Source organism: Pleuronectes platessa, chromosome 18, assembly GCF_947347685.1.
Source record: "Pleuronectes platessa chromosome 18, fPlePla1.1, whole genome shotgun sequence".
Classification (NCBI taxonomy): Eukaryota; Metazoa; Chordata; class Actinopteri; order Pleuronectiformes; family Pleuronectidae; genus Pleuronectes; species Pleuronectes platessa.
In genome coordinates, this window is record NC_070643.1 from 22,758,858 (window position 1) to 22,768,805 (window position 9,948).

At 49.0% G+C, this 9,948-nt stretch overlaps 1 protein-coding gene across 2 annotated transcripts in view; it reads right to left on the bottom strand.

Annotated features, from left to right (window-relative positions):
• Positions 1 to 566: 566 nt before the first annotated feature.
• Positions 567 to 9,948, bottom strand: part of gon4la (gon-4 like a) — an 11,653-nt gene continuing 2,271 nt past the window's right edge. For both annotated transcript variants that reach the window (XM_053446891.1, XM_053446890.1), the window contains exons 3-26: positions 9,667 to 9,878; positions 9,456 to 9,530; positions 9,320 to 9,370; positions 9,186 to 9,239; positions 9,001 to 9,096; positions 8,825 to 8,917; positions 8,352 to 8,513; positions 7,877 to 8,087; positions 7,694 to 7,789; positions 7,444 to 7,484; positions 7,143 to 7,243; positions 6,882 to 7,065; positions 5,660 to 5,746; positions 5,396 to 5,573; positions 5,075 to 5,225; positions 4,829 to 4,976; positions 4,641 to 4,757; positions 3,688 to 4,509; positions 3,478 to 3,573; positions 3,160 to 3,366; positions 2,666 to 2,809; positions 2,244 to 2,506; positions 1,952 to 2,054; positions 567 to 1,859 (exon numbers count right to left, since the gene is read on the bottom strand). In XM_053446891.1, coding sequence (XP_053302866.1) covers positions 1,746 to 1,859; positions 1,952 to 2,054; positions 2,244 to 2,506; positions 2,666 to 2,809; positions 3,160 to 3,366; positions 3,478 to 3,573; positions 3,688 to 4,509; positions 4,641 to 4,757; positions 4,829 to 4,976; positions 5,075 to 5,225; positions 5,396 to 5,573; positions 5,660 to 5,746; positions 6,882 to 7,065; positions 7,143 to 7,243; positions 7,444 to 7,484; positions 7,694 to 7,789; positions 7,877 to 8,087; positions 8,352 to 8,513; positions 8,825 to 8,917; positions 9,001 to 9,096; positions 9,186 to 9,239; positions 9,320 to 9,370; positions 9,456 to 9,530; positions 9,667 to 9,878 — 3,806 coding nt within the window. In that variant the 3' untranslated portion in view covers positions 567 to 1,745. The remainder of the gene's footprint in view (positions 1,860 to 1,951; positions 2,055 to 2,243; positions 2,507 to 2,665; positions 2,810 to 3,159; positions 3,367 to 3,477; positions 3,574 to 3,687; positions 4,510 to 4,640; positions 4,758 to 4,828; positions 4,977 to 5,074; positions 5,226 to 5,395; positions 5,574 to 5,659; positions 5,747 to 6,881; positions 7,066 to 7,142; positions 7,244 to 7,443; positions 7,485 to 7,693; positions 7,790 to 7,876; positions 8,088 to 8,351; positions 8,514 to 8,824; positions 8,918 to 9,000; positions 9,097 to 9,185; positions 9,240 to 9,319; positions 9,371 to 9,455; positions 9,531 to 9,666; positions 9,879 to 9,948) is intronic.

Consider the following 9,948-nt stretch of genomic DNA (forward strand, 5'->3'; position numbering starts at 1 on the left):
TGAAGTCGGTATTTCCGGTGACTAGAGCTAACTTGACCAATCTGCTCTCTTCACCTGTCCAGGGGAAGGCGGGACCACATACAGCGGAAAACGCTCTGATTGGCCCACAGCCGAAGAAACCGTATAACTGGTCGAATGACCTGTCAATCACAACACACCCACCCCCGCCCAACGAGCATCACAGAATTATTAACCCTCACCCGTTTTTAATGAATTTCTAAATGAGGATGAATTAAACATCATTAACCATTAAACCGATATGAAACCAGGAGAAGTTGTTTATTTCTAAAAACTTAAAATGTTCTGAACTCGTCTGTGTATAAAAAATATATAAAATAAAATATTCAACACTGATTTTAACAAATAAAAATACATTTAACAGCAATGATCATTTTTAATTGAATTTGTCTTAGGGTTGCTTTTACATCTGAATGAAACATGTCGTAAATTCAGGACAAAGCTCAAGTTATCATTCCATTGAATATAAACAAAACCTACTCAAGTCTGAAATAAATGTTTATCAAACAATCAACCTTCATTCATTCACATTCAATATGAATAAATGGAAAAACTCACATAACGATAGTACATCCTCCACGACTGCGTCATGGGAGAGATTATTTTGTTTTACCCAAATGCATCCTGGGAAGACTCAAAAGAAAAAAGGAAGAACAATCCTTTGTTTAATGTTTGGAGCATTTTTTAAATGAGATGAAATAAGCATTGTTTTATCTTTATTTCTGTATTTGATCTTTCACTGCTCAGCAGGTGGGCGGAGTCTAAGAGTGACAGTGACTGTGAACATGATCTAAAAAAAGAAAAGCCCAGGGTCTCAGGTGATGTCCACACGAGTTCTGACCCGATCAGTGAGTCCCTGTCCCTTAGGTTGACATGTGGACCGATGGATACAGATGTTATCAGCAGCAGTCTCCAGATGTGGAACCGGATCAGTGTCTCACATGGAGCGAGCAGCTGCTCACTTGTGTCATGTGATTGGTTGACAGCTGCAGATCTTTACTTCATTTTAGTTTTTCCTTCACTAACTCTGAGACTCCGCCTCCAGACACACCCACAGAGGGCGGACTCTCGATGAGGTCCGAGACGATAAATACAAAATAAATAGTTATGATTTATAAAAAGGTACTATGCAGCCTGAAGGTACACTAATGTAAAACTCAAGAATCACAGAGGATGAACTCCAGAACAATAACTCGACAATAAGTCAATCCCATCATATCCCAGATCTATGAAAACCATCTTTTACAGAGACTTCTTGAATCCCTTCCTCAGCAACATGACTCGAGTTTATACATCGAGATGTTCAAGAGTCAAACCGAACTTACCCAAGTCTGGACAATCTACATCGAACTTGAATGTGAAACAGAATTTCATTTCTGTTTCGTCTCGACTCTGTTCAGGTGACGTAGACAATCTTCTGAAGTCACATCTGGAGAATGGTTCAGCTGTTAATATTAAACATTTGTTCTTTTTGAACTTTAATAGTTTGCTGTACAGTCGGACCCTTCTAGAATAACTCTGCAGAAACAGTCACTGTGGATTCTGGGGTCGTATCAGCGTCATTCAAATTAAATCTAGAATCAATAAAACTGATTCACGACTGCTGTTCTTGAACTCAACAGTTCTGGAATTCAGTGGAGTTCTCATGAAGTAAATCTGGATCAGAGTCTTGGCTCCAAAGTCCATTTTCTGGTTGACTGCAGACTCATCCACGGTTGGTCTACTGCTTAGTCGGGGGCTGGTTCCTGCCTCCTGATTGGCTGGCCCTCTGAGGGACAGGGAGTGGACTTTTGTGATGAAGACTGGAAAAGATTCATCAGGTCCTGGAACCGCAGACTCACCTGCAGGTAACAGAAAAAGACAAATGTCCTCACGTCAGCTTCGGACCTTTCAGTCTACAACTACCTCACAATGAAGCCCCGCCCCCTCCCACCTGTTGGGCGGTCTTGTTTCCCAGCTGGGCGGACACCTGTCTGAACGTTTTCCTATTGGCTCCTCTCTGCTGACAGGCAGTCAAGATGGCGCGGTCTGCCTCTCTGAAACAGGAAGTGATGTTTTAGATGTTTTTTCATGTTGAACAATGTTTGATAGTTTACAAGATGTTTTCATGACGTGTTTGTATCAGACACCATGTCATGACTCAGCAGCAGCTGGACGCCTGATTAAAGCCACAGGTGAATATCAGTGAGCTCATCATCTGGGTGTTTCTGTGTTTGTGTTCTGACCGAGTCCAGACGACGACTTTTTCTCCAGTTGACGTCGTCGAGAAGTTTCTAGCACAAACTGGCCGCTCCTGTACTTCCTCTTCTTCACTTCCTGTCCCAGGCACTTCAGAGGTTGATTGGTCGACTCCCTTCCTGTGAGGACGAGTCTGGAAAACAGCGTCGGCCTTCGTGGCCTCGGAGCCGGACGCTGTGGGCGGCGGGCGGCTGTGGAACTGCAGGAACAGCTGCTGCAGGTCCTGATGGTGTCTGAGAAGAGACAAGATCTGAGAGAGGAAAAGAAGATCGGATCAATCAGGAAAAATCTTTTTATATTAATCTGAATGATTAACTGATTTCACCTGAAACTCATCAATTAATCTGGTTTCATAACAAACTTTATCAGGATCAGCTGATTTATGAGGGGGTCAAAGGTCATCGTCTACCTTTTCCATGTCTTCAGGTGGGGGGGTGGGGCTTCCCTGCAGCACTGACACCACCTGCTGGTAGAGGGAGGAGCCTTCTCCCAGACTCTGTCCCAGTCGCCGGAGAAACCGCCGGCTGCTCTCAAACAGCTGTTGCTCTAAAAACTGGCAGAGAGATACCACAGAAGAAGAGTTGCCACAGAAGAAGAGTTGCCACAGAAGAAGAGTTGCCACAGAAGAAGAGATACCACAGAAGAAGAGATACCAGAGAAGAGGAGTTACCACAGAAGAAGAGTTACCACAGAAGAAGAGATACCAGAGAAGAAGAGTTACCACAGAAGAAGAGTTACCACAGAAGAAGAGATACCACAGAAGAAGAGTTACTACAGAAGAAGAGATACCACAGAAGAAGAGATACCAGAGAAGAAGCGATACCACAGGTTGAGCCTGAGCCTGGGTGATGTCACAGTGATGTCACAGTGATGTCACAGTGATGTCACAGTGATGTCACTCACCAGTCCACAGCTCCTCGCCTGTTCTCCGTTCAGAAACGCAGCGAAGTCTCTGAGCAGCTGAGGCCACGGCCGCAGCAAGCCGCTCAGTCGGTCGTACAGACGCTCGGGGGCCCCCGCGGCCCCCAGGGGCCCCGCTGCTGAAAACTGATCCAACAACTGCAGCAGCTGCTCGGAGACGCCAGGAGACGCCTGCAGCACGCCACACACCTGAGAGACATGAGGTCATCAGCTCACTGGACTAATCAGAGAACAGAATCGACACCTGACTGTATACAGACGATCAGTGACTGTATATAAACTAAAAGATGTTAGTCTCACTCTGTTCAGATAATCCTTTGCAAACGCTTCATCCTCTCTCTGATCTTCATCGGCCAGCTCCTCCTCCTCCTCAGTTTCTTCTGGCAACGATTTCTCCTTCAAAGACAAAGAATGATAATCGGACCTGATAATCGATAATCAGCTGAAAGATGGAGATGCTCAGTGCACTGATGAAACGAGTTTGAAAATGATCAAATGATTGATTCACACCTGCAGCTGGAGGACAGAGGCTCTGGATTCATCTGAAGACTTCACTCCATCATCATCATCATCATCACCTCCTCCTCCTCCTCCTTCTTCTTCATCTTCTTCTGCTCTCCACAGCGTCTGAGTCACGTCCTGCTCACTCTCTGACTCCTCCTCCTCGGGGTCGGCCACGTCTTCCAGATTGGCCACACTTCCTGCAGCACTGGACGATGACTCCGACAGGGCCAAAAGGAATTCGCTCTCCTCTTCCTCTTCCTCCATATTCACACTGTTGACATCGTCGTCCTCCTCGACCCCCACCGGAGAAGGGGCGGGGCCTTCAGGAGGAGGAGGAGGAGCAAGTGCCTCCACATTACTCCTCACTGCTTCTCCGTTCATTGTGTGTTTCTCTCTCCTCCTCAGGCCTGCAAGAGTTCGATAGTGGCGTCTGATTTGCTGAGCGGTTGCCGGGGCCCCAGCGGCAGTAGTTCTGGTCAGGAGGACTCGTGAGGGGCTGAGAGCTTGGGGGAGGAGTTTGTGAGGAGAGAGAGTTGCGGGACAAGAGGGATACACCTGTCCATCAGGTAGGGGGGAGGAGTCAGCAGGAGAAGGCGGGAGGGGCTGCTGCAGCATGACAAAGCCGATGCGTTTGAAGTCGAGGTCTTTGGGAAGGCGGGGGGGATATCTTGTCCCAGAGGGGAAGCTGTACTTGTTGGAGGCGGAGCGTAGGAAGGTCAGGTGACTCTGACGGGGTCGAGACCCCCTGCAGGTGGGCGGGGCCTCAGGGGTAGAGCCACAAGGGGCATTGTACCGTTTAATGGTCGGAAATATTACAGGAAGACTCCGCTGAGGAAAGGTAAAGAAACAGTGATGGAGATTCACAAACATGATATAACACCTTAACATGTTTATAACATTAAATGCCAGGGGTTCCAAAAATCGGACACTAAGTGTTTGTGTGTTAACTTATCACCTACCACCAGCCACAGAGGCATGACGCTCTCCTCTCTCTCCACTGGGGGGCGCTGCTCTGCTGGATTCACAGGACCAACGGCCGCCGGCATCGGCCACAACACCCGGTGATACCTGAACACCTGCAGAGGGATCAGCCGGTGAACACACAGGTCGCCTGACATCAGCTGCATCAGTGGCATCGCTCTATTACCTTCACTATATTATCAGGGACGCCGGGTCGGCAGCACTGAAGGACTCTACGTCGGACCTGCACCAGAGTCTTCCTCAGCAGGAACTGGGACACCAGTTTAGTCGGGTCACATGACCCTTCCATGTTCCTGAGACCCAGAACCAGGAGGCTGAAAACACACAGGTACACACAGATACACACACACATAGAGATAAACACCAAGTCCAAAACCAATTTAAAGCAGCAGTTTGACATTTGTGCGTTTACCAGTCCTCAGCTGCAGTGAATGCAGCTGTCCTGCGGGGGCAGTACAGAGCCGGGTCCAGGCTGGCACAGGGCAGCAGCTCTGGGTAGAGGAAGACCTGACGAGTGGTAAAGAGCCAGGCGAGCTCAGCTGGCATCACAGGGTAACAACGCACTGCACATGTAGAGATACACAACACACAAAATCAAACATCAGGCTGCTTTCAAATCACTTCACTCTCACTATGTAGCTAGCAATAGCATTAGCAGCTGACACCTCAAAGTACACTACACAGGAGTTCTCATCAGAGACTTCCCAGCACCCCAAGCTGCAGCTGGACTCACTGTATCCTCTGGCATCAGGCGGGTGGTGCTGCGACTTGTAGCCGATGGGAGTCTGCCGCAGCTCCTCCATCAGCTGCAGCGCCCCCTGCAGGTTAGACGATCTAAAGACGCTGCAGAAACCAGGACGAGCTGACGACATGAGCAGCTCGGCTCTTTGAGCCAACACATCCAGCTCAACCTGGGGGGGGGGGCAAATAACAGTGAAGAGATGTTTCCAATCTGGAGTTGTACTCTAAGTGCGGTGCGATGATGATTGTGTGTTACCAGGAACTGTCGGGTGGTCTCCGCCTCACTCTGAAGTTTGGTCACAGGTGAACTCAACAGGTGAATCTGAGTCAGCAGCTGGACGTGCTGAGAGACACACACAGTGGACAGAGGTCAGGCCTCATGGACATAGTTCAATAGTGTGTGTGTGTGTGTGTGTGTGTGTTAGGGCTGGGCGATATGGAAAAAAATGTTATCACGATATGTTTTTCCATATTGATCGATCTCGATTCTTATCACGATCCTGAAGCTTGAAGAAACAAGAGATTCACTGAAATTTACAATAAAGTTTATTAACATAAAAAAAATGAATATGCCTTCCAATAATGAGCACATAAACAAGTAAACATGTGGGTCAGACCCTCTGACACATTCAAGTGCTAAACTGTGAGCTCGTACCTGGGGTCTAACACTTTGATCAGTTTCCTGAAGCCGTCCCTCTCCACTGTGCTCAGGGGCATCATATCTTTAGCTAAGCAATAAGTATTAGCGCTCGTTATATTTTTGCGCCGCTTCGATTGTTTTTAATATGGGGCAATGGCAGCAAAACACGACTGGATGGACTGTTGTGTTGCTAACAGAACAGAATCGCTCCCGTTAGCATCGCTAACCCGTTAGCATCGCTAACGGGAGACGTAGTGGTCTTGCCTGTCTCTTTGTTTTGTGTCGTGCAAACTTGAGCCCGCAGAGTCAAACTCTCTGTGTAATCACTGGGATGGTGCCGTCTCGGGTGATTGAAAAGGTTTGTGGTGTTTCCCGTCCTGACTGGTACCGACCGCCGGCATATTTTGCAGACCGGCTTCGTCTGCTCCTCGTCATTTTTGCCGTATCCAAACCACGTACACACACCCCGACGTCGCGTTACCCTTTTTTTCGAGAAGGTCTTCGGTTTCGGGTGATGTAGTGATGTCGCTTTCACATTCGGCATTATTTTCGCTGTCCCCAACCTCAGTTTCACTCCTTTTTTCTCCTTTTTCCAACTTCGTTCTCTCTTTTTCTCTCTCTCGCAACTGCAGCTACTTTCACGATGGGAAGTGGGCGTGTCGTGTCCTACCTGCAGACGGCAGCCGGCAGACTCCGACTCTGTTGTTGCGCTTACTTTTGCCACGTGAGATCGAATACATGTCACAAGGAGATAATCGAAATCGATCAACATTTTATCGCGATCCCGAATCGAGATTGAAAAATCGCCCAGCCCTAGTGTGTGTGTGTGTGTGTGTACCTGTTGTAGATGCTGCTGCAGTCTGCTCTTTTGTCTTCCGTCCAGTTTCAGTGTGTACGGTTCAGGACCGTATACGTGTGTGTTACACAGTGGGTGTGTCTGCCGTCTGCTCCTCATCCAAGCTAGCTGCTGCTTTACTGTACGCAGCTCTGTGATTGGTCCATCCTCTTCATCAACCAGCCCACTGTCAAATTAATACTCTCAGTCAGTGTGTGTGTCTATGTGTGTGTCTGGGAGTGTGTGATTGTGTGTGTTATATACATGCTGTGCTGATCCTGAACAGGGTGTATTTCCTCCTGTGGCTCCTCCTCTTCCTCGTGACCTTCATCGTCCCCTTCCTGTCCTGCAAGGTCTTCCTTCAACTGACACACACACACACACACACACACACACACACACACACACACACACACACACACACACACACACACACACACACACACACACACACACACACACACACACACACACACACACACACACACACACACACACACAGTGAGTGACACATGTTCACATAAGCGAGGGACATGACTGCGGCTGGTCAGTGTGAGAGAATCACCGTTTCAAACAGCTCCTCCATCAGCTCGTTCACTTCCTTCTCTAGAGGACACACAGAACATCGTCAGAGTCTTCATCACAGGAGTGACGTGTGCCCCCCCCAGCTCAACACATCCCCTGAACACAAGGTCTTAAAACCAGGAAGAAACCATTGTGTGTGTGCGTGTGTGTGTGTGTTAACGTGTGTGTGTGTGTGTGTGTGTTAACGTGTGTGTGTGTGTGTGTGTGTGTTAACTTGTGTGTGTACTGACTGGTGATGCGGACAGCCTTGTCGTCACGGTAATCCTCCCGGTCCGGTTCATCAACGTCAGCCAGGAAGTTGTACTCTGGGTCATCTTCATCATCCTCTGAGAGAGAGAGAGAGAGAGAGAGATATGTAGAGACACACACACAAACACACAGACACACAGACAGACACACACACAGACACACACCTTCATTTTCCATGTCTGAGGTCATTAGGCCTCTTAGCCAATCAGTCCAGTCCCTGTCCTTATGGGCGGAGCTGGAGTCGTACATGTCTGGTGTGATGTCCGGTGCTCGGAGCTCCGCCTCCAGCTGGCCCAGTGGGACGTCACGTAGCGGCCGCTTGGACCGAGTCCGGTACGCCATCAGACCCGCTTCGCCCTCTGGCTCGGGTAGAGGCTGGGGGGGGGGGGGGGACACAAAACCAGTCTGTTCCTCCAACTCATTCAGAGTTTGACTCAACAATCACCAAACATGAAGACCCTGTTTATGTGCCCAGTACTGACCAACTGGTCCTACACCTCGACTGACTGGTCCTAAAGTTCTATCGACTGGTCCTGAAGATCTACATTCCTCAGAAACGCTCACGTGGCTCCATCAGAACTACTCTGAAGCTCGACTGCTCTGTTCTGTGTGAGCTGACCGGCGGGTCTCCAGTGTTACCTGGTACGGTTCCATACACACGGCGAGCTCCTCCTCCACAGCATGAAGCTTCTCCAGAAACGAGCAGTCAGTCACTGCTTTGGGGGGCGGGGCTTTGGGTGGAGGGGGGGGGCCCATGGACACAGACCTCACCCTCAAAATCCTGGACCGGCTCCGAGAATTCTTAAGTGGGGGGGGGGGGGGGGGGGGGGAGAGAAATGTTTTTGGTCGCATTTATTTTTTGTGGTTATGTGACCAAAGATCAACCAAACACAACAAAGAAGAGTTAACAGATATGTCAAAGAAAACAACTGCTATGTAAGGACGGACGTGACAATGAGTCAGACGCTGTCCCTCAGGAGCTGTCCCACAGAAGGTGTCCCTCAGGAGCTGTCCCTCAGGAGCTGTCCCACAGAAGGTGTCCCTCAGGAGCTGTCCCACAGAAGGTGTCCCTCAGGAGCTGTCCCACAGAAGGTGTCCCTCAGGACCTGTACCTGCCAGGGGCTGCTGCTGTCCTCCTCCACGCGGCTCAGTCGACTTCCTCTGGGAGACGAGGCTGTGCTCTCCATGTCGCTCTCCAGGAACGTCTACACAGAATCACAACCACCTGTCAGTCAGCACTTTACATCAACATCAGGCTGTGCTGCAGCCAATCAGAGCACAGTCTCACATCTTCAGCCGTCTCATCCTCATCTTCTTCATCAGGACGATACTCTTCATCAGAGGAGTCTTCCTCAGCCAGATGGATGTCTACGAACTGAGGAGGCTTAACACAAAAGAGCAGGGGTGGAGTTTAACGACGGGTACGATTTTTGAAAATATTTTGAGATGTGGATGGTTGACCTTTGACCCTACCTTGTTGACCTCATTGGTTTTCTTGATGGGAGAAATGTTCCAGGCTGGAATCACCTGTCAAGTAAAGGAAACGTATGATTGGATATCAAACAGAAACCACATGAACCAGAGGTTGAACAGATGTTGTGTCTCACCACTCCTTTCTCCACAACTTCTTTAAACTTGGATCGAGTCATTTTCGGCTCCTGATGAAACAGAAGCAGAGATGATGTGATTCAGGCAAGAGACGCACAACGCCACACTGTGAATGGACACAACACTGAGACTCACAAACGGAGGGACGGCCTCGGTCTCGTTGATAGCAGCTTTCATCATGGCCACCACATGTTCATTAGTGATTACTTCCTGTGGGTCAGAGGTCAGATTTGTTGTCGTTTCATGTTTTTATCTCATTCATTCCTTAATGAATCTGGCAGTGAGCTCAGGTGAGTCCAGGTGAGTCCAGGTGAGTGCAGGTGTCAGCTCAGGAGGATTCACTCACGTGGATGATGTTTCTGACGTTCACGGTGGTCAGGTTGTGTTGTTTGGACTTTGTCTCCAGTGATTGGTCCAGCTGTCTGTCAATCTCCATCTCCTCCTTTTCCCTGCTCTCTGAACCTCTGCCCCCATGCTCCTCTTCCTCCTCTGTCCGTTTCCCTCTCTTCTTCCTCACTGGTCTCCTCCTCGCTGCCTTCACCTCCAGCTGACTCTCCTCTGACAGACACACACATGTTGCACTCAGGATCTGCTTCTTGATTGGTCAGTGAGCAGATAGACACGTCAC